Source organism: Babylonia areolata, chromosome 1 (genome assembly GCF_041734735.1).
Source record: "Babylonia areolata isolate BAREFJ2019XMU chromosome 1, ASM4173473v1, whole genome shotgun sequence".
Taxonomy (NCBI): Eukaryota; Metazoa; Mollusca; class Gastropoda; order Neogastropoda; family Buccinidae; genus Babylonia; species Babylonia areolata.
This window is the reverse complement of record NC_134876.1, coordinates 90,592,366-90,616,692: the sequence shown is the minus strand read 5'-3', so window position 1 is coordinate 90,616,692 and position 24,327 is coordinate 90,592,366. Positions and strand designations below refer to the sequence as shown.

General features: G+C 41.3%; 1 protein-coding gene and 1 long non-coding RNA gene across 2 annotated transcripts in view; one reads left to right on the top strand and one right to left on the bottom strand.

The window, feature by feature from the left end:
• Positions 1–3,670: 3,670 nt before the first annotated feature.
• Positions 3,671–24,327, bottom strand: part of LOC143294152 (mitogen-activated protein kinase kinase kinase 13-like) — a 64,158-nt gene continuing 43,501 nt past the window's right edge. The window contains exons 3-14 of the mRNA XM_076605587.1: positions 21,800–22,080; positions 18,394–18,577; positions 17,660–17,851; positions 15,609–15,767; positions 14,459–14,617; positions 12,885–12,993; positions 11,211–11,320; positions 10,896–11,012; positions 10,313–10,441; positions 7,109–8,000; positions 6,284–6,583; positions 3,671–5,526 (exon numbers count right to left, since the gene is read on the bottom strand). Of these exons, the coding sequence (XP_076461702.1) occupies positions 5,419–5,526; positions 6,284–6,583; positions 7,109–8,000; positions 10,313–10,441; positions 10,896–11,012; positions 11,211–11,320; positions 12,885–12,993; positions 14,459–14,617; positions 15,609–15,767; positions 17,660–17,851; positions 18,394–18,577; positions 21,800–22,080 (2,740 nt within the window). The 3' untranslated portion in view covers positions 3,671–5,418. The remainder of the gene's footprint in view (positions 5,527–6,283; positions 6,584–7,108; positions 8,001–10,312; positions 10,442–10,895; positions 11,013–11,210; positions 11,321–12,884; positions 12,994–14,458; positions 14,618–15,608; positions 15,768–17,659; positions 17,852–18,393; positions 18,578–21,799; positions 22,081–24,327) is intronic.
• Positions 15,676–23,087, top strand: LOC143294161 (uncharacterized). The gene is made up of 3 exons (XR_013056877.1): positions 15,676–15,777; positions 18,476–18,619; positions 22,958–23,087. It is a non-coding gene; the product is annotated as an uncharacterized LOC143294161 (long non-coding RNA).

The following is a 24,327-nucleotide window of genomic DNA, read 5'->3' as shown; positions in this document are numbered from 1 at the left end:
GCACTAGTGGGTCACAGTAAGTATGTTACTTAAATGTAATTTTAGATAGAAAATTTCCTTTATGAAAGACCAAACTTGGACTCTCAGCATCCAGTGATACAAGAGATACTATCATCGCTTAGCTTAATCCTGTCACAAATGAAATATAGCAGAGATCTAATATTGTGTTGCTTAAACACTTATGGCGCTTAAAATTTTATAGTCAGGCGTAAAAATGTAACTTTTTATAATTTTAATGAATGCAAATTACTCCGGAATTCAGAACTGAAACTTTGGCACTAAAAATTTCAACACATCCAAAGCAAATGTGTACGAAAAACTCTTGAGCTCAGCATATTATTAATTACTGGTTCATTTTCATGACATTTCTAGTACATGTTTATGTAGCATCAGTCTGTCAATATTACAAATGCAAAGGAAATAATAATAATAATAAAAATAACCCTGACAGAAAAATGTAAAACCTAACAATCTACACAATAACCTTGATAGAAAACCTAACAACCTACAAGACTACCAATGTTTTCAGAAAAAAAGACAATGACAAACACTGTACACAGACTGTGGATGCTCCAACAAAATCCAGCAATTCTTTAGATTACACTAATAATAACTACAAATCTTTAAATGCTAAGAATTTCCCTGGTGTGAGGCCTCCTAGCGACCTAATATCTGTGGTTCTCTATGAACTGCCAAAGTTGGGAATGGGACGGACAAACCTGGGTGCATGTGCATGGTATTGGAATGAATAGTGTGGGAATAATGCAGGTGGAACAACAAAGAAAAAATAATTCCCTGTTAAAACTGCCTAGTTTGATTATGTTGAATCATTGGAGTACAGATCTAAAGACAGTACTGCATGCATACAAGCAATGCATACATTTTAACATGTTTATCTGCGCACAGTACATACTCGTAAAAACATACACAGTATAATATAATTGAACAAAAAGATATAGGTATACCATACTTATGTAATACTCTACTGATCCCTTAAATGCATTATCTAATGCTCTTGTGGACACTTTGGAATACTCAGAAACAAAAGTTCACAGTGTTATTGAAATACTTAACAAAAATGCACAAAAAACCCCATCACCATGTCAAATATTCTGTGCATTCTCTCTCTCTCTCTCTCTCTCTCTCTCATACACACACACACACACACACACACACACATTTGTAAACAAACAAGCAAACAAAGGAGCTAACAACATATCCTGACTTCAACAGAAAAAACAACAACAGCAGTACAAAAGAAAAAAAACACCGCAATTCTCTTCAGAAACAACCACACTGGAATTCATCAACCAGCCCTGTACACAAGTGTAAGGAATGATGGCTTAATAAAAGCACAATAAGTCTGGGTTTGTTTTCTTTTTTAATTAAAAAAAAAAGAAAAAAAAAAAGACCTGGGTGCCAAACTGTGTACAGCCAGGTGAAAATGAAGAGGTATTCCGTTGGAAGTGGCTGACGACCAGAACACAAAACACCACATTTGGCTACGCTTGGACACTGAGCACGGACTGATTGCCAACACTGTCAGTGCCAGTGCCAGCAGAAGAGAACACATCAACAAACACAGAACATGCCCCATCCAAAACAAAATGGGAAGAAAGACAAAACAATGCGCTGCCCTTGTCTATGAGGAAAATAAACACTGACACGAGACAGAATCAAAATTTAAAAAGTGAACACAGTCACCTTCGCATTGTGAAGAACATGTATTCTGGTGAATACCAAGACATTTGCTTCCACAAGTTCCAGTTCCATTCTGATCAAATCAACATAATGATCGTTCCAATGGGTCTGAATTTCATTTTGTTATAATAACATGTATTCTGCAGAATACTACTTACAAGGCAAATATATGCTTCCAGTTCCAGTCTGTTAAAAGACAACACAACAATTATTCCCAAGGGTCTGAATTTCATACTGCTGTATGCTTTAACATGGTCATTTGACAGATACAGTGATTATGAAAATCATGTACCACTCCCCCTATATGTCATCTTCAGCTACTATCAACTTACAACATACAGATTCAAACCACTGCTAACCAGTCCTCACTCCCCTGTGAACAGCATCCACACAGGCTCCCTCTGGGTAGCCCCATTTCCTACACAATGACCTTGGTACAGTAGTGCTTACCACACAGGTGTATGAGAGGGTTTCAAATTTGTGGAAGTTTCATTTATCAGACTATTTCAAATAGGCTTGAATCAGGCACCAGTCACAAGGTTTGAGTGCAGACCAAATCTGAGACATTTCTGTATTTCTTGTAATCATTTACGCCAACCACTAAGACTTGACAGTCAGTGACTGAATTCACTCGGGGCGACTTGTCTAAATTATCTTTTAAACAGAACATTACATCAACCGCCAGATCCTGGTTTCTGAACAGGAAGCTTTCCTCATTCCTAAATCAGGAAGGGCAGAATCAGGTACACTGCAACTGGCTTTTCAGTTCAACGATCATTTATGTGCATGCATGCACGCATACGCACACACAAACACAAACGCATTTAACTTGGACAGTCAATTTCAAAATGAAGGCAAAGGTCACAGAAGCGCAGATTTTGTTTTGTTTTGTTTTGTTTCTTTTCAAGTTTAGCTTTCTGAATGTTTATAATAGTTCTACACATCATGATCAAGTGAACAGCTAGGTCTCCAGCCACAGCAAGAGGCACATGAATATGATCAATTTCCCAGCCTTAGCAGGCACGCTTTTCCCTGAACGACTGACTGGCGCCAAAGAGTGTTGGGGAGTTTTACCATGCGCTGTGGAGGCTGTATTCAACAGGGACTGGCAAAAACCATGCACTGGAAGCACAGTTTGTACAGAACACACAGCCAGGCTGTTCTGTCCTTGATGAAAATTTGGACAAGATATTCACTCCCTGGCTGAAGAAAAATGTGTTCTAGAGTTCAGAGCTTATATATATTAAAGGCTGAGACTTGACTGTAACCTTGAATATTTCAGGGAGAACTTCAGTTTATTACCAATCTCTTCCATATTAATTTCTTCTATTTAAAAAAAAAAATTAACATGACTCACAAGACAGGAGAGCCTCGTGTTCACTGATAACTCATCAAATCATTGTAAAAATCTGACATGTGTGTTGAAAACAAATGTTAAAAAAAACAACCACCAAAAAACACTAAAACGATGAATAAGTGAGTATGGTACAAAGAGAATTTACCAAGGAGATTAACAAAGGAAATACACAATACTGACAGTCTAAATCAAACCAATGTTTTCAACACTTCTTCTTTTGGTGTACGAGTGCACTGTATTCTTTCATATCAATATTTTCTTCTTTTTTTGTGATTTATCTGTTTATTTTCTTCATTACTATTATTATCATCATCTTCACCATCATTATCATCATTATTACCATCATCATTCTAAAATGCATAATTATGGAGCATGATGCACACTTTATTCATCTTCATAGATAAGTACATTTGTGTGTGTGTGTGTGTGTGTGTGTGTGTGTGTGTGTATGGATATATATATATATATATATATATATATATATATATATATATATATATATATGTGTGTGTGTGTGTGTGTGTGTGTGTGTGTGTGAGACAGAGAGTGAGAGAGAGGGAATGTGTTCCTGCATTCCATAAAGTTTTAAATTTAATCATCAATCTAAATCTATTTCACTTATCTGTTTATCTTTTCCCTTGTTTCTTCTTTTCCTGTCACAATAAAAGTCTGGAGTCTTATCACACCAATCACAGTCCTCCTCATAACTTACGGTCCCAAATAAATTGATGACATACAAAGAACCACCTTCAAAACAAGACTGAATACCATTCAACCATGAGAACGCCATTTTCAGTCTTCATCATAAAAATGGAATTCATATTCGGCAACTGACTTACCATAACTGACAATGTATTGTGAAACTAAATGACTAAAAAAAACTGTTGGAATACTGTAAAACGTAAGATAAATCTGAGACAGTATCCATGCAGCTCTTTGACTCCTTACAGCCGAGTACACTGTCAGGGAGCATGGGGAAATACATGCAAAGAACGAGTATGGCAACTTTGATGTTGTGGTATGTCCACACACTGGCAATCCAAGACAGATCCAGAAGACTCACTTTTTGATACAACTGATTCAGTGTGTGAGTTCGCTGCTCACATGCACATCACTGTCACAGATGTGCCACAAATCATAGCACTCGCAAACACGTTCTGCAAGAAACTGGTCCAAAGGATATAGACCCATTCCAGATTCACGGAATTTCATCAAAACGAAGTGCTGTTTTCACAAAACCAGTGCTCTCTTTCACACCAGTTTCTTGTGGGTAAATTTTCGGCAGTTCTCAAAATGGACTATGTTCTCAGTCAGTGTGTGCAGTGAGACATTCTCCATGAATCCTAAAAAATGAAAGCTGAAAAAAAAAAGAAAAAAACAAAGCAATCACACAGTGCTGACCTGCTGTCAGGTTGAATCATTTCCAGTCAGATGACTCCACATCAGGAACTCCAATTTCTGATGTTTCTGATGCTCCCAGAGTGCAGTTTCACTGCTTTTCTTTTGGCTGTTATTTAACACACAGGTTGTTTAATCAAATAAACATCATGGTATACTGTGTGTAAATAAAAAGGCAGTATGTCGTCCCTTCAAATGTTTTTCCTTCCAACACATCAACAATGGATGTCCTTTTCATCACACATTAAGTTCATTATTTTTTTTCACAGCCAGTAACCAATCCATTGTTTCACAAAACATAACCACAGCTTTTTTTCTTCAGGTATATCTTAAAATCATGTTGAAAAACACCTGAAAAACAAATCACAAATGTCCATCATTTTAGAAAAAAAAAAAAATCACATAATCCACGAGTCACTGTTGAATCAAGTGGTGGGTTCCAATGCCACCATGTATCCATGAATGATAACAGTGGCACCCTTAATCTGGGTGGAGGTGTGCACTTCAGCAGCAGCGGACTTCCTGACACTGAGTCAATGCCCAGGACACTAAAAAAAAACAAAAAAACAAAAAAAAAACCAACACAATTCTCATCACTCCTGATGCCACCAACTCTCCACCCCCCAAAATGGAGGCGTTCACAGCTTTTGGACTGACTGATGTATGAAGGACAACCTGGACTGATGAATGACTTGCAGTGCAGAAGGTAGAGGCAGACAGAGCTTTTGTAACGTGTTGCAAAGTCATGCAACAAGTCAGACCTCACAAAACTCTGGTCCCTGTTTTATTGTTGTAGACACGGTCATCAGAATCCTGATCACAAGACACAGGGCAGCTGCCCCACTTCTCCCATCACACACATCACCTCACCACTCCCTGCCAATGGATAAGCCACCAGCCTACAACACGGCACCACTTCAGTATGATGGTTGTTGCTATAGGAACAGGAGTATTTGCCTCAGTTACCATGCCAGGTCTCTGTTGTCAGAGGACCGAGTTCTATGCACAGCCGACGATACCGTAATGTCTGAACACTCATCTGAATCGGAGCTGGTGTCGGCAGCACGTGACTGAAACATGACAGAAAAACATATTAGAGAAATGCATGAGTGCAGCTGATTGATTATTTCATCCCTTCAACTGTTCAGTCGTCTCCTTTTTCTTGTTTCCTGTTCTGGCACTTCCGTCTTGTTTGGCCAGTTAGGTTCAACAGACTCAACATTGTGTTCACTTTGATGTACAAATGAAACACTCCACAGTTCATCTGCATCCTTATATTACTAAACAAAAGATAAGGAAAGGGAACTTGAGTTTGCCAACCCTACACAAGCAAATGCATGCGTGCATGCACACACATACACATACTCACACACAGAGTGCCAACTCTACACACACACACACACACACACACACACACACACACACACACACACTCACGTGCGCACATGCACACACACACACACACACATACTCATACATAAACAATCATCTAACGGGCTTCCCTCTGAACTCTTTACAGTATAGTTTTACATTTCAGATTTTTAGAAGAAATTATATACACCTGAGCTGTTAATAAGTGTTATACAATTTCCTATTTACTGTTTTGACTGTCAGTACTTAATGCCAAAGATCTACTCCTCAATCTTCCCTTAATGTACCACACCACCCTATCTTAATTTGCTTAACATTAAGAATATTCCTTAGTCTTTGCTAATTCCATGTACATGCAAAATTTCTTAACTCTCAGCACTGCTAAAAATAACAAAAAAAAAACCAGCCCATGCAACCCAGCCCTGATCTGTTTTTGTTTTTTTTAACCTGTCATACCTCGTAAGATCGTTCAGGAGAATTGATGACTTGGCTACGCATGCGTTTGACAGTCATTTCTCGGTCAGACAGTCCGTCAGAGACACAGGTGCACTTGGCCAGTTCCTGCTGCAGGTTCTCTGCACTGCCCGTGGACAGCAGGCCCCCATCAGGTGTGGCGTGGGACGCCTCACTCATGTTGCTCTCCTCCTCCGACAGCGCGCCCTCTGAGCTGTGGGTGGAGTACGGTGCGCGTCGTCGATGGTGATGCTCGTCCTCGCTAACATCCCCTTCTTCCTCAGACCATGAGTCTTCTGAGTGCTTCAAACAGGCATAAATGAAGTGTACTGGTACAGCACTGAGAACAGTGTGGAATGTGTTTGATGTTTGAGCGTGATTGTGTGTGTGTGTGCAAAAAGCATGTTGCAAGTGTGTGACTGTATATTTCTAATGTGCTTACCATTCTTCCGGGAAAATCTCTCATTCTTGCTCCAGCAACTCATAACACGATGAAATACTAAAATACAAATGGCTACATGGCAGGTATGAATTTTCTCTTTAAAAGTAATTATTTGGATAAGCTCACTGATCAAAGAAAATCTGCAATACTAAAATACAAATGGCTACATGGCAGGTATGAATTTTCTCTTTAAAAGTAATTATTTGGATATGCTGACTGATAAAAGAAAATCTGCATGCAGAAAGCAAAAGAAAGAAAGGTACAGACAGGGTTGAGGCAGGGTGTTTAGTCACTTTTCACCAAACCTGCATAATCATTTTGAAAAAAAAATCTTTTCCACATAAAATGCTTTTCAAAAGTTACTTTTTGACAGCGCATGTTCCTACCTTGATGTTCCTGAACTTGACGCCAGAGGTCCGCCGGCGCACACTGGGCTCCGAATCGAAGCTCTCCACACGCTGCATGGGTGGTGTCCTCCTGGGCATGTCCTGGTCACTGCGTCGCTTCAAAGCCGAGTTGGAACCACGGTTCTCTGTGGGAGGAGGGTTCTGTCTCCTCCGGACCTGAGAACCCTGCGTCGTTTCCGCCTCCTCGATGATGTCATCACTCGTGCAGTGCAGATTCTCATTGGAGTCCTTTTCTCGCACATTATCAGACTGAGGCTCCGAGCGATTGGAGGGGACATGGGATGGACAGATGGCGGTGGGGTCATTGATGAGCGTCCCCAGAGACGGCAAGTCAGGCTGGGCGGCAGGCTTGACAGGACTGCGGGCGGGGGAATCACAGGAGCTCTCCACGTCGGCGCTGATCTGACTGGACCTCTTGCTGCTGCTGCAGGTGGCATCGCTGCAGCCCCCGTCACAGCCGAAACACACATCGTTCATGTTCCCCTGTGGCGCCCCCGGCACTTTGGGGGAGGACACCACTCTCTCCTCCCCCGCCTCCTCGTCGCTCTGGTGCTCACGGATCGCGGTGCCTGGACCCAGGTATCTGAAGGAGGAAGGGGAAACGTGGTCCTCGTGGTGGACGTAGTTGACAAGGATGCCGCGTGGATGGGCACTGCTGGGGGGGTGGAGACTGTTACCACATCCCCCTTCACCCTCCTCCTGCCCATCAAAACTGGGGCTCTTCACAGGGGAGGTAATGTCTTTGGCGGAACCCCGACTGTTGCTGCGGCGATGGCGACTTTTGCGGGCACGGATCTTTGTGGGTGAGGGCAGCACCTGCTCTGAGCTGGTGGTCATGCTGGCTGTGCACTCCGTGCGGATAGAGTCAGGGCTGGACAGGACAGGAAAAACATGAACAATCAGGGCATTCTGTGTGGACAGAGTCAGGGCTGGACAGGACAGGACAGGACAACATGAATGGACAACATGATTTTTTTAGGGCATTCAGTGCAGATAGAGACAGAGCAGGACAGGACAGGACAACATGAACAATCAGGGCATTCTGTGTGGACAGAGTCAGGGCTGGACAGGACAGGAAAAACATGAACAATCAGGGCATTCTGTGTGGACAGAGTCAGGGCTGGACAGGACAGGACAACATGAACAATCAGGGGGTTGTTTGGGGGCAAGGTTACCTGCACTGATACAAACACAAAAAAGTCAGGGCTGGACAGGGCAGGACAAGACAGGACATGAAATCAGACATCACGTGGTTCTTTGAGAAGGAAGATCAACAACACTGATAAAGCAACCATGAACGAGTCATGGCTGCACAGGACATGACAACATGAACAATCTGTGGTTTCATGGCGGGGAAAGTAGGGGGGGGGGAAGGTAAACTACAATTAAAAAGCAAACACACTGTTACCTAGCTAGTTCACAAGCTGGTTCTACCTGACACAGAATATCACTGGATCCATTCACTCTGGGTGCATACACACCATCCCCATCATGTTTCGCAGCACCCACAGCAAGCTTGCGGTAAGTCTTCCATAACCCTGTGCACTATACAAACTATCTGAACCAACAACTTTCAGGAAATAAGACAAATAGTACTTTATGATAAAAATGGCAGCTCCACGACTGCAAGTGGCAGCTTTTTGTCTGTCAACCAAGAAGTGTATTTCAGCGAATCAGTTGACAGTGGGGTTGTGCAGCCATTCTACTAAACTTCACTGCACATGACGGGTCTAGTAGGACCATTTCTGTCTTTGAATTTTACAAAATCCAATCTTATTACTCTAGACTTCAAATATCCCTCAAAATCTGTATGGGCAATGTTTTTGCATGTTTTCAATTGTCACTGTTGGTAAGTAAATAAATGAATACAGCTTGCAAAACAACAACAGCTATTTCTTCCTCCCTTCCTTCCTCATTCGTGGGCTGCAACTCCCACGTTCACTCGTATGTACAGGGGTGGGCTTTTACGTGTATGACCGTTTTTACCCCGCCATGTAGGCAGCCATACTCCGTTTTCGGGGGTGAACAGCTATTTCAACTTTGTGAATCTCACAGACCCATACTTTCTAAAAACAAACAAAATATATCAACAGAAAAATGTGCACTACTTACTTAGCCCCACTATTCAAACTCAGCCTCAAGTGTATACGTCATTTCTGATGTTTTATGACGGCAGCCTTGGGTTTGCGTTTATCTCCCCCAAAAAACATTGTGGATCCCAAAGACTCTTGACATACAGACAGGGTGAACTGCTTCTTTAACGTACACACGTCTGGATCCCAAAGACTCTTGACATACAGACAGGGTGAACTGCTTCTTTAACGTACACAGGTCTGGATCCCAAAGACTGACATACAGACAGGGTGAACTGTTTCTTTAACGTACACGGGTCTGGATCCCAAAGACTCTTGACATACAGACAGGGTGAACTGCTTCTTTAACGTACACAAGTCTGGATCCCACAGACTCTGCACATACAGACAGGGTGAACTGTTTCTTTAATGTACACGGGACTGACAGACATATAGCACAGGAAAAAAAACCCGGAGAATAATGAAGTATGAAGTATGGTGATAGCTAACTATTGGGCTTGGACTTTTTCAGCTGAAATGAATCAGGGCCTGATAAACACACTGGATCAATGCAGAGGTCAGGTGTCTGCTTCTTTCTATTTCTTTCTTTTTTTCTTTTCTTTTTTAATGAAACAGATGCAGTGCATATTTGGAACAGTCCACACATTTTGATGCCTCTATGAAACTGAAACTGACATGACCTAAATATATGTGAAGTAAACCTGCAGTGGAGTGATGGTCTAGAGGTAACATGTCCACCTAGGAAGCAAGAGGATCTGGTTCGAATCCTGGCACAGTCACCAGTATTTTCTTTCCTTCCACTGGACCTTGAATGGTGGCCTGGACGCTAGTCATTCGGATGAGACAATAAACTGAGGTCCCATAAGCAGCATGCACTTAGCACACATAAAAGAATGCTGTCCATAGCAAAATTCTGTGGAAAAATTCACTTCAATAGGAAAAAAACAAAAACAAAAAAAAACTGCAGGCAGGAAAAAAAGAAAATGGGGTGGCACTCTCGGTGTAGCCATGCACTGTCCCTGGGGAGAGCAGCCTTAATTTCACACAGAGAAATCTATTGTGACAAAAACAGAGTAATAAAATAGGATACCTGTTGAGGTCGGAGCTGGGCTTGTGAGGTCGTTTTTTGCTGAGGCGATCCAGGCGTTCCTGTGCCTTGATGATGGGGCGCACGATGGACTTCCTCCGCTTGTTGTACACTGCCAGCTGCTGCTCACGTCTGATGACACATGTATGGGGCAGGTCAGGAGAGGGGCATGTGTGTGTGTGTGTTTGTGTGTGTCTGTGTGACACAGGTTACACATGTGTGTGTGTGATATTCGGTGTGTTTGAGATTGTGTCTGTAAGTAAGTGAGAATCAAGGCATGTACACAGGTGTATATGCGTGTGCACACACACGTGTGTGTGTGTGTGTGTGCGTGCGTGTGTGCGTGCGTGTGCGCACATGAGATTGTGCATAAATGAAAGATACATTGTGCGTGTATGAGTGTATGCATGTGTGTATGTGTGTGAGAGAGAGAGTGACAACGTGATGATAAAAAAAAAACTCAAGAAGGGTCTGAAAATCATAAACCCTCACCCTGTATGCTGACCTGACCCGATTTCTACAAACTAAAAGTACACATACAGTGTCTAGGAAAAAACAGTAGGTGGCTGTCAGGTGCTGTACTCACTTGAGGAGTTCCCGTTCCCGTTTTTCCAGCTGAAGCATGCAGGCCGTCAGCTCCATGTACAGGTTGTTGGCTCGCTCCAGCTTGCGCTCATAGTGCTCACGTACATCTTGGGCATGTCTGTCATCATCCACACACACCGTCAGGGTTGTTAAGGTGTCGCTATGACTTCAACCGCTCAACGTTCTGTGTGTGTGTGTGGTGTGGTGTGGTGTGGGTGTGGGTGTGGGTGTGGGTGTGATTGGTGTGGTGTTGTGCTCTGTGTGTGAGTATGTGTGTGTATACGTAAATCAGTCAGTCCTTTAAACTGTTAGTCACCTGAGCTCTTCCTTCCGGCGGCGGATGAGTTCCTCCTCCAGCTGAGGCAGGTGAGAGCCCTCTGCCTTCATCTTCTGGAAGTTCTCCTTGATCTCCTCCCGCCACTGCTCCTGCACATCCACCAGTAAACCAGTCAGCCACACTGCAAACTGATCATCTACATTCAGATCACACCAGGAGACCACGCCTACACACTTCATGATAGACACGTCAAGGTATAATATCTGTTTCCCAAATCTACCATTCAACCTCAGGAAAATAAACTCTAAAAAAAAAAATTAAAAAAAAAAAAAAAAATTATTGTGTGCAGCATTTAAAAAAACAACAAAAAACTTTTCTTCTTGGAAAAAGTTAGATAATGAGACAAGAGCAAGACAGTTTGGGTGAGGAAACATTTCCTTTGGTTTCACAGAACTCTGTTCATCTCCAATATCATTCAGTTGCTAACTAAAACAGACACTCAACTCTGTCTGCCTGTTGCAAAATAATGCTAGTTATGGGTTTTTACAATTCATTAGAAAAAAAAGTTAGAAAAATAAATAACCCTTATAACAATGACATACTAAAATGGAAATATTAAAAAAAGAAAACAAATTGTAATGACAATGACAGGCTTATTTCCATGAATAAAAACAAAACAAAAAAAATTATATTAAATTCACACACTTCAACAGCTGTCAAATAAACAACAGAATTCAATCTATGACTTTGCATTGCATCAGTCACAAGAAGCACAATGACTTTGCATTGCATCAGTCACAAGAAGCACAATGACTCTGCATTGCATCAGTCACAAGAAGCACAATGACTTTGCATTGCATCAGTCACAAGAAGCACAATGACTTTGCATTGCATCAGTCACAAGAAGCACAATGACTTTGCATTGCATCAGTCACAAGAAGCACAATGACTTTGCATTGCATCAGTCACAAGAAGCACAAGTTCAGACCCCTTTGCTGTCAACTGGGCTATAAACTACTTGTTTTTGATTTGAAGTATAAGCCTAAAAGGAGGAGTTTGTATTATACTCCATGTTTGGTGTTACATATACTTACCATGTCAAACTGATGCAAACTAGGCCTATCGGTTTGCTCTGCTTGGCCAAATTTCGCGCAGCTAACAGTGAAAAGACGAGCAGTCTTGGCCCGGTCCGCTCTCAGCCAATCAAACGCCTCTAAAAGCTATAAGCGCTGAATCATTCCGTTGGCCAAGGCTCTCCACGCCATCTTGTCAGGTTTACGCTCTGTCTCGTCTTACGCTTTTTTTGGCTATTAAGCGTATTCATTTGGCCTTATTTTGCTGCGTGCGGCTTGTCTGTATTGTATTCTTACATTCTGTGTACTCGATTCGACTCGGCACCCTTGATTCGTTCGTTTTTCTCTACCTCTAAGTTGATCCTGTCTTTCCTTTCTCTGTTGGGGGTCGGATTTTCGCTGGATGCCTAAGCGCGGGTTCCATGCCTCGTGTGCCATACCACGAAGGCAGGGATCATGATGCTGGGACTGAGACTCGGCAAGAGACTCTCCCAGGCCCGGAGAAAAAGTTATTATTAACATGGGTGTGTAAGAAACAATTAATAAAAATACCCGAAAAGATAACAGTCCCAGATAGACAAACCACAAAATGTACTGTTTTCTGAACTGGCACAGTACAGAGAATCCATCAGCACCGTACCTGACATTGGACAAAATTCTCCCTGTTGTAGTTGAGAAGTTCTTGTGAAGCAATCTCCAGATGCATCAAGATCTGACGGAATGAAGGTCTGTTCCTCGGCTTAGCACTCCTGCAAATGGACCACAGTTTTCTGAATCATACCTGTCCCTGTCTAATACGTGCAAGCATGCTTGTGCATGTAAATTCACACATGCACACACATATGTATGCGCATACACACATACATGTGCACATACACACACACACACACATGAAAAGAGAGAGAAACGTTAAGAAAGAGAGCAAGACAGAAGATTGAGCATCGTCCCACATTTCCATCTGAAATCTCCTTTAAGATTTATTATCCCTTCTCGCCTTTACATTAGGACTGATGGTTAACATGCTAATAATGTATATACATACACACATACACACACACACACACAAACACACACACACACATACACACACACAGAGAAAGAACAAAACTCCAAACAATATTTAAACAGAACAGAAAGAAAGTGCCTGTTCCCTGCAATCTCCCCCTCAGCACAACACACTGTGCCAAATGAAGGTGTGGGCCCAGGGAAATGAGCAGTGAACTATTTGGGCAGCAACAGTCATGATCATATCCCTGAGTCATACCTTCCACATCAGTCCCTCCATCAGTCATCAACATGACTGCAGGTCTAAATTTAGCACTCAAAAAACTACATAGCCATCGGGACATGTAATCAACTAGGGTTAGCCGACAGATTCTGTTCCTGGAGAAATATGTGCCTCTCCATGTTCTCTGTTGTGTATTCATTTTTATTATTTATTTTCTATCGTTTATTTATGTATTTCATTCTTTCTTTATTTATATGTGTATTTATTTATAGATTAATTCAATGATGTATCCATAATGCACTTTTTTTTCTTTTTCTTTTATCTCAAAGCCTGACTTAGAGCATTGGATTACGCTGCTGGTCAGGCATCTGCTTAGTAGATGTGGTGTAGCATATATATTGATTTGCCCAAACGCAGTGACGTCTCCTTTAGTAACTGAACTGAGCTGTTGTGTAGTTGTTGTGTTTTTTTTAAAATATATTTCATGGGACGTCTTCCTCTCCACAATCTTCCTCATGGTGGTGATGTTCATAACAAAAGGTGAGCAGGTATCATTTCTCTTAATATGCTTGGTATATACTGTGTTTGTTTTTTTATTAGTTGTAGACTGTATATAGAAAAAAAAAGAAAATTCAGTAAAAATATTGAAGAATGAAACACAGGTTTTTACTGCTTCTTTTCCACCCTTTTTATATATATATATACGGGGTATATAAAAGATTAAGGATTAATCATGCCACAAATCAAATTATTTCAATATTCTCATTTTCAGAATTTCTTCTGACATTTCACATTCAATTCTTAACCTTTCCAACACTAAGCCCACACATGCTTACACACACACACACACCACCCCTCACACCCTTATAGTCCTTTCCACCCACTCCCTCACACACACACACACACACACACACACACACACACACACACACACACACACAAACACACACACACCCACACACACACCCACACACGCACAAACTGACCAGCACTGGCGCATGAGGAGTTTGAATCCCTCAGGACAGGTGTCGGGGACGGGCAGGTGCAGACTGTTGCTGCCCACACCCCAGATGATGGCCGAGGAGTCCACATCCTTGTAGGGAACCTCCTTGGTGATGATCTCCCACAGCACCACACCAAACGACCTGCACCACCAACACACCACTCGGTTAACCCCTTGACTCTTGCTGGTTTTTCTATTTTCCTTCCTTTTTTTTTTTTTTTGCGTGGTGTAAGACCTCCATGAAACTGAAACTGCTGGTGAGGATGCTCATAAGTGAGGGGCTGTCACCTCAATGATGTAAGATTGGGGTTACAGGTCATGAAGTCAGTCACCTTTAATATCTGGGCTTCTTCCTCTGGGGATTGCATGACTTTGGTTCAGCAAATCAATCACACTGATTAAATTGCACACCGAGTAGTTCTTGCACTTCGATTCATGCTGCACTGATCTCATTTCGTCAAGGTTCTTCAGTGAAGGGGTTAAGCGCAATGATGTGAGCAGCACCGTCCAAAGTCTCACTGTTCTCCTTCTTCAGGATCTTTCACAGTACAAAAGTGAAAATACAGGCACAACAAGACCAAGGGAGACAGAACTGCTGAAAAAGAACTGACGGAGAAAAGTCTATACCTGGAGGGAGCTCACCAAGACAGCAAAAGACAGGCAGGGTGCTGTGTGTCACAGGGCACAAAGAGGATTAACTCTAATATAAATGACTTGATTTTTAGCTCATTTCATCAAAACCATCTACAGACCTTTTTATGTTTTCATCTGTGGAATTTCTCTTCCTACTGATGAACTCTAAGCTGCTGACCACTCCAAACAAGTATAAGAAAAAAGTTTGATTTCTGTACCCTGTTGAGAACAAAGGCACAGACATACAGTAAGAGAAACAGAATGCTGCTAGTAATATGAGTCAGATTATTCTTTAAAATGACTATCCTACTATGAAAAAAAATTAACAATAAATCATCTGCAAGTGAAAACTTTCATCTTGTTTCAACGAAACAGGCATAAAAGCCTAGGGTTTAAGGAACAGCCTGCAGCATTATCATCCTTTATCACATTCAACATATCTGTCCAAATTTTAAAACAGTACCCGCACAAATGAAGGCAGAATAAAATACTACACTCACCAGATGTCCACTTTCTCATTGCAGGGTTCATTCCTGATGACCTCTGGTGCCATCCAAGACACGGTGCCAGCGAAGGACATCTTGGTGCTCTTCTCGTTCCACTCCCGACTGGTGCCGAAGTCGGAGATCTTCACCACATCGTTCTTGGCCACCAGCACGCTGAAAGAAGGTTGGGACACAAAAGAACAAGTTATGTTTTTGGTCACACAGCCTGTCTGAAAAAAAAAAATTTTGGTCACACCAGCTAGAACATAATCATGTGTGTGAAAGGAGGTGCTGAACTTAACGTGTGTTGTGTGTGGAGATTAAAAATTTTAACCTGCTTTACATATAGAGAGTGACAGAGACTGAATAATTTCAGTCTGCTTACATACAATGTGATAGAGGCTGACAAATCTTAGTCTGCTTGTATACGATGTAACACAGACAGAAAAAAAAAGTACTCTGCTTGAATACAGTGAAATACAGACTGAATAATTTTACCCTGCTTACTTACAGTGTGCTAGAGACTGAACAATTTTACTCTGTATACAGTGTAATACAGACTGACCATTTTTACTCTACTTACAAACAGCGTGACAGAGACTGACCAATTTTACTCTGTTTGAACACAGTACGATACAGACTGACCAATTTCACTCTGATTGTATACAGTGTAATACAGACTGACAAATTTCACTCTGATTGTATACAGTCTAATACAGACTGACCAATTTCACTCTGATTGTATACAGTCTAATACAGACTGACCAATTTCACTCTGTTTGTATACAGTCTAATACACACTGACAAGTTTCACTCTGTTTGTATACAGTCTAATACAGACTGACCAATTTCACTCTGTCTGTATACAGTCTAATACAGACTGACCAATTTCACTCTGTTTGTATACAGTCTAATACAGACTGACCAATTTTACTCTGCTTACATACAGTGTAATACAGACTTAGCAGTTTTAATCCCCTTACATACAGTGCAATAGAAACTGGACAATTTTACTCTGCTTACATACAGTGTGATAAAGACTGAACAGTTTTACTCTGCTTTGTACACAATGTAATACAGACTGACCAACAGTGTCACAGACTTAAATATTTTTATTATGCTTACATACAGCGTGATAGAGACTGAGCAATTTTACTCCACTTACGAGGAGGAATTTTTGCTTAATGTCCCATCACACATATCGGTGATTGAAGACATTTTGTTAAAGTATTTATGAATACATCTGAGTATTATCAGTTAGAAGGGGTGGGAGATGTGGATGAATGGAGGGTTGGGGGAAACTTGGCAAATGAGGGTAAAAATGTGGGTGAAATTTGGAAGAAAAACAAAACAAACAACAACAACAACACTTACAAACAATGTGACAGACTGAACAATTTTATTCCGCTTACACACGCAGTTAGAGACTGAGGAATAGAGAGGCAATAAGTGAGTGAGCTACCTGAACTGCCATTCTTTTAGTTTTTTAATCATCTACTGTGGGGAAGGTGGGGAAGTGATGGAGTGATGGCCTGGAGGTAACACGTCTACCTAGGAAGCAAGAGAATCTGAGCGCCCTGGTTCGAATCACGGCTCAGCCGCCGATATTTTCTCCCCCTCCAGTAGACCTTGAGTGGTGGTCTGGACGCTAGTCATTCGGATGAGACGATAAACCGAGGTTCTGTGTGAAGTATGCACTTAGCGCACGTAAAAGAACCCATGGCAATAAAAGGGTTGTTCCTGGCAAAATTCTGTAGATAAATCCACTTTGATAGGAAAAACAAATCAAACTGCACGCAGGAAAAAATACAAAAAGATGGGTGGCGCTGTAGTGTAGCGACACGCTCTCCCTGGGGAGAGCAGCCTGAATTTCACACAGAGAAATCTGTTGTGATAAAAAGAAATGCAAAGTAATACAAATACAAATACAAAAACAAGGTTGCACAAACTGTCATCCTCCTAGTACTGAAAGGGTTGAGAAGCCTGTAGCTGCAATGCTCATCATGTGCTCTTGCATTCCTTTGTATATGCATCCATATGGGTGGGTTTGGAGGAGGGGAACTCACTTTGGGGACTTGAGGTCGCGGTGGATGATCTTGTGAGAGTGAAGGTAGTTCATGCCGCTGGCGATCTGCTTGGACCAGTGGAGGACGAGGGAGGGGGGGATCTCCTTGCCGTCCCTGAGGACCTCGTACAGCTGTCCGTAGGGGCAGTACTCCATGATGATGCAGTAGCATGGGGCCTGCGTGCACACACCCCTGAAACCACACCACGAAAACAGCTGTCAACATTCAAAAAAGTTTCTTTGCATTCATTTGTGTGAATCACACACAGTGTAAAACAATACCATTCTACACTAATGCAAAGAGAACACAATCTGAAGAGTCCAGTCAGCATCTTAATAACAATGATAATAATAATATTTGAAATAGTAATAAAAAATAACAACATTTCTAAAGAGCATTGAAACCTCTCAAAGCATTTTACAGTAACATGTCAGACACAGAGCACACAAGAACGCATGCATGCACATGTACGTGCTCAAACACACCCACACCCACACATGCACACCCACACGCATGCACACACACACACACACACACATACACATACACACACACACACACAACCATGCACACACAAACACGCATGGAAGAATCAGATGTGGATCCACAGAATACAGATAAAGGGAATGGAGCGCCTCAATTATATAGCATACTGCAATACACATAATGTAACAGACTACACAACCTGACTAGACACTGTCAAAGACCCCAAGAATGCAGAGCACGGTACCCACTTGAAGGAGATGATGTTGGGATGGTTGAGCTTCCTCAGGTTGCGGATGTCTGTCTCCTTGATGTCACGCACTTTCTTCACAGCCACCTCTTCCCCGAACAGCCGGCCCAAAAACACCGCCCCCTGAGCTCCACTGCCCAACCACTGCAGGTCTGTGATGCTCTCAAACGGCACCTCCCAGTCGTCTGAAACAGCCAATCCCAGTGATGACGTCAAATTACACATGGGTGGGTGTGGCTTATTTTTGTAATGCTCAAAGCTTTACAGCCAGTATCCAGGGGCTGTATTATTACAAAGTGAGAAAAAAAAACTGCCAAAATGCCAGTATGGAAATCTGTATAATATGGAATTGTAAAGACAGGCAGACAGAAAGAATTAATTCTGCTCACACTGATAACATCTGACCAATATCATCTTTGAATAACTCAATATTTCAATGTTTCCTAAACAAATAAAAACAATACAGACTGATACTCACTGTAAAATTTATGGTCAAAACTAGGTTGGGGAATCAAAAACAAACCAAAAATCACAAAGAAAAATAATTATGTGAGCAAATGATCCCATTAATTTCAATGTCAAAATGTGACTGCACTTCATCTCTCATTAAGAAACTGAACTTGACATCTCTTAAAGCCTGCCATGAGGATTTGATTGACACCAATCTATGCACATGACATAACCTGAATAATGCATGTGTGGATGAGCTATTTCAAATCAATATTCAATATTTCTATGATATATCATTATACACTGTTATGAACTCCCAAAATATCAAACAACTTTGATCTTTTTAACAGTACTGAAATGTCTAAAAAGATTTTAACAGTATCTAAATGTCATAAAAATTACATCTCATTAAGCAATTAGATTAGTTTGTCTCTCCGTCTATCTTGATGTCTGTCTGTATTTTCCGTCCTAGGTATTACTCCAGTTCAAACCATAACACACCCTGGTTCATAATAATAAGCCTGATAAGACAAAACTCAAAATGCATGCAAAACTTTCATTCTTATTTTACATGTATTAAATGACAACAGCAACAACAACCAACTTTTAAAATGTCTGTTAAATAAGTAAACAAAAAAACAAAACAAAAAAACAACCATTAAGATGTCTGTTAAATAAGTAAACAAAAACAAAAACAAAAAAACAATTAAAAAAACTACCACAAAAATTTTAACTAGGTTAATGGAAAAAAAAAGAGGATAAAATCGGTCACAACATAAATTAATATGAACCAAAATTATTTGTGAGATCACAGTAACCGGCATATCTAATCTGAAGTATTTGTTACCTTGGAATTCTATAGTTGTTAACACAAAGCAAAACTTGTTCCATGCACACACTCTGGTAAATAAACAGATCATTTCTACAACCACTGATAACGGAAAAGCTAAAACAAGGGAAGAAATGTTTGAAAAGAAAAAGACAAAGTGTGAGAACTTGATGATAAAAATGATATAAAATTTTTTAGTTGAACTAAATGCTGTTAGTATGTTAGCACACACAGAATGAAATGACAATCTCTAGCAGCTATGCCTATGTAAATCAAAAGCCAAATTACAATCCAACAAAATTCAAAGACAAATTTCACAAATCAAAAAACTCTGCAAGGAGATAATCACTGCAGCCTGTATGCAGCGTTGGAGACGTGACCGGTACAAAAAGGCAGAAAAGTACAACACAAACATGAAGAAATGTTCCCTTCTTCAACTGCTGCCTTGCTTGTTTTTGAGTGACATTTTCAGCAGCATCATCTTCCCCATCATGTTCTTTTTCTTTGTCTGAATTTTCCATTTCTTCTGTTCCTCATCTCACCACCACCACCACCCTTGCACATCTGTCACCCTGGTATAAAGTGGCCTCTCTTTTCAACTTTCTGTTTTATCTCTTCAATTTACTCTTTTATGTTCAACTCCATTGAAAATTTCCACCAATTCTCAACTATTTTTCTCCATCTTTTTTTTCCTTTGTCTCTCCACTGAAATTTTCTGCCAGGTGTCATTCCTTAATTACTTCCCTTCAATTTTCATCTGTTCATCATCTCAACCTCAACAACCACCACCCCACCCCTCCCACCTGCCCAAAGAAAAGGGGGGGGTGGGGGGGGGGAACAAGAAACACTCAAAATGTCTGCGCTTTTCAAAGTTCTAGCATTTAAATCAGTCACATTCTCTCACACCATCTTCTCCTCATAAAGATATATCTTCTTCTCCAAAACAAATATAATGAATCAATTTGAATAAACAACTGAAATTTGATCCTATATTACATAATAACAAAGGGTGAACACCATGAAGTAAGCAACAACAACAACACACACACAAAAGCAAAAACACAGCAACACACACAGTCTGACATGGCTACACACATACGGACACAAGCACTGCACACAGACACACAACACAGGCCATGCAACACAACACAGCAGTCCACCTACATGATTCTCTGCCATGGGAACCTGTCAGCACACAAACCACACACTTCTTTCAACTTACACAGGACAGACAATCAGAAAGGAAAAATGTGTGTGTGTGTGTGTGTGTGTGTGTGTGTGCTCTCACATGTGTAGTTCATTCATGTGTGAATACACGTGCATAAGCGTGAGTACCCTAAAAACACTGACATCATTTACAAGTGAAATTGAACAGTTGTGTGTGTGATTGAATCTGTTCATGTGCATACTTGCTCTCACACACACACACACAAACACACACACACACATACACTCATACACATGCAAACGCATACACATACTCACACACACTAATGCACGCACACACACACACACACACACACACACACATATGCACTTGCAAACACATACATACGCATGCATATACACAAAATATTGTGATTCAAACCCTTGACAGAAACAGCAAAAACCTTTTGGTGGGAAAGGGTTGAGAGGAAGAAAAGAGTGAATAGAATTGGGATAATCACATTCTTTTTTTTTTAAGGGTTGTAGTGTTGGGATTATGTACAATATATACATAATATATACATATGGACAAAGCTAAAAACAAAAAATTCAAAAAAAAGGCTCACTACCGTTAAGTAATTACACATTTAAGTTTTGAGCTACACAAAACTATTCTTGAAGTTCCGAATCTGTTTATATACATCCAATGAATGGCAAAAAGAGACTACAATTGGGATCAACACTTTATTTTCACTTCCCCCCCCCCCCCCCCCCAAGGGTTAGGGGGTTGAGATCATGTATAGGAAAATATATACATAACATATTCATATGGACAAACCTAGAAGAAGAAAAAAAAGGCTGACTACAGTTTGGTGATTACACATTAAAGTTATCAGCTTCACAAAACTATTCTTGAAGTTCCTAATTCATCTGTAAATATCCAATGAATGAGACAAAAAGAGAATAATCCATTCACAGCAACAAGAAGAAGAAAAGGTGTGCTCACCTTGTTGCTTCAGCTCGGCAGCGGCAGCCTTGCCGATGATGGTCCAGACGGGTCGCAGGCAGCCTAGCAGACCCTCAAAGAAGCCTCTCTGGGTGCTGTCCGTGTAGTCCACGTCCACCTGCTGGCCGTGCTTGTGGGTGGGGGTGACGGGGGCCGAGCGGGCGGTGGTGGGGGAGGGGCTGGTGGAGGACAGGTCGGACTTCTCGGACTTCTCCGTCAGGCTGACCTGGTCCACATCATGCTCCAGGCGAAGCATGCTGTGTAACATGGGGATTGTTATGATGAGGATGGGCGGTGGCTGGGAGGGTGGGAGGGAGGGATGGTGTGTGTGTGTGTGTGTGTGTGTGTGTAGGGGTATAGCTATAAAGAAATGAGGAATTTACCTCTGTATGCTAGGAGTTGGGTTATTCCATGCTGATCAAGTTTTTTTGTGTGTGGTTATACAAATCTTTCTTTGTTAGTATGTTGATTAATATCATTTTATCAACAGAGCTGCAGGCAAATCACATGGAAATACTGAAAGAAACAGACAGCAGATATAAAGAGAGGCAAACAAGATATGGAAAGACACTGATAGACAAAATAACAATCAGTGAACATTGGTTTGTAGTCCACTAATGCAGAAGAAAAAAAAAAACCCACAAAATTCAGTTTCATTTTTGAAATAGCCATGAAGTGTGCCATTCAATTCCCTACTCAGTTTTATATTCCAAAAGTGATCTTTTACTTTTTCTCTTTTTTTTTTCTTTAATCTTTACCAAGGCTGCAGTCGAAGAAGTTTCCATATTCTGTCACACACACAGAAGAAAATGTGAAACATCCTCTGACTGATAAATACACAGCACTCAGGACACAAACAGATCTGAACACATTCCATCACTGCTCGCAGAGAACCAACAAGGCGCTGGTCATACCTGTCAATTACATGCTAGTATTTCTTCCTTCTGAGAAAAATACACACACACACACACATTAAAAGTGTTCAATTTTCAGCCAAGTATGCACAGATTTTGGAACTTAACACTAGCAAAATATCCACCAGACAGCCTGATTCCATAGAACCTGTGTGATCAAGTGAAGATGCTGTGGTTTCCTTTCTTTGATATATATATATACTGGTTTACTGACCCACAGACATTTGACGTGCTGACACTGAGAGTACTACGGTAAGCCCTCTGCCTCCGTCAGCAGGGCTGAGAACATCACCCCAGGCTGTGGGACAGTATCGTCATACCATGAGCCTTCAGTGGTCTTTTCCTTAATCAACCTCCCCTCCACCACGTCAGACAAAAGTCAGAGTGAGGAAACGCCAACGCAGCAACGTATACCTCCAGCAACAGACCCCAAGGCCATAACCAAAATACTGGCAGTGGCCTAAAAAAAAGCGGGCATACCATATCCAGTCTGCATTTCCAGTGGAATCTTGTGTCAGAGGCAGAATCTGAAGACGTGGATGCCAGCACTATTCCCCAATGTCGTCACTGCTGACACAGCAACGACATGACAGACTGAAGTGACGACATTCTCCTTGTGTGGTCTTGCACTCATACTGTTTTGGCGCACTTTCCTTTCATCGACCTCTGAGGATTCATCAACGCTGTTGACACTGCTGGATAATTTCAGGTTCCGTGAAACAGAAAATTCATGTCGGAAGCACGAAAGACTGTCACAGACTGCGCTGGTTGAAAAAGAGAAGTTTCACATGCTGACAAGCCAGTCATAAAGACTGAAGTTTATCAACTGAAAGCACACCTCAGCTTGTACTACACATTTTCTTCACATCCGCTCTCTCTCTCTCTCTCTCTCTCTCTCTGTCTGTCTGCCTATCATTAATTCCCTCTCATAATCCTAATAAAAAATAAATCTCTCTTTAATTAAGACCCTCACGTTGCCCAAGTTAATAACGAATATATATATATATATATATATATATATATATATATATATATATCAACCCTCTCTCCTCTCTTACACACACTCTCTTTCCCTCCCTCCATCTCTCTTTCTATCTCTTTCTATCCCTACCATCTTCCACGCTTCTCTCCTCCTCTCTCTCTCTCAACCCTCTCTCCTCTCTTACACACACTCTCTTTCCCTCCCTCCATCTCTCTTTCTATCTCTTTATATCCCTACCATCTTCCACGCTTCTCTCCTCCTCTCTCTTTCGCTCCACCCAACTCTCTCTCTCTCTCTCTTCTCTTCCACTTTTCCACACAGAGTTTGGGATGTGTGGTGGTGGCTTTTGACCTTCAGAAAGCAGCAGCAGGGAAGAAAACAGTAGAGAGGAAGATCAATACGCTACAGTGCCCTGCACACCACCACGCTCCTGGCAGCGGTTCTTCTTCTTCTTCTTCCCCCTTTTACACCACAGAATATAGTGTGCATGATTGATGGTGACCCTTTCGTCCTGTGCTGTATACATGATAATCATGTTTGGCCAGCAAACACTGGTTTCCTGTATGTACATGTAGGTCACAGCACACTCACCTGCATGTGCATTGATA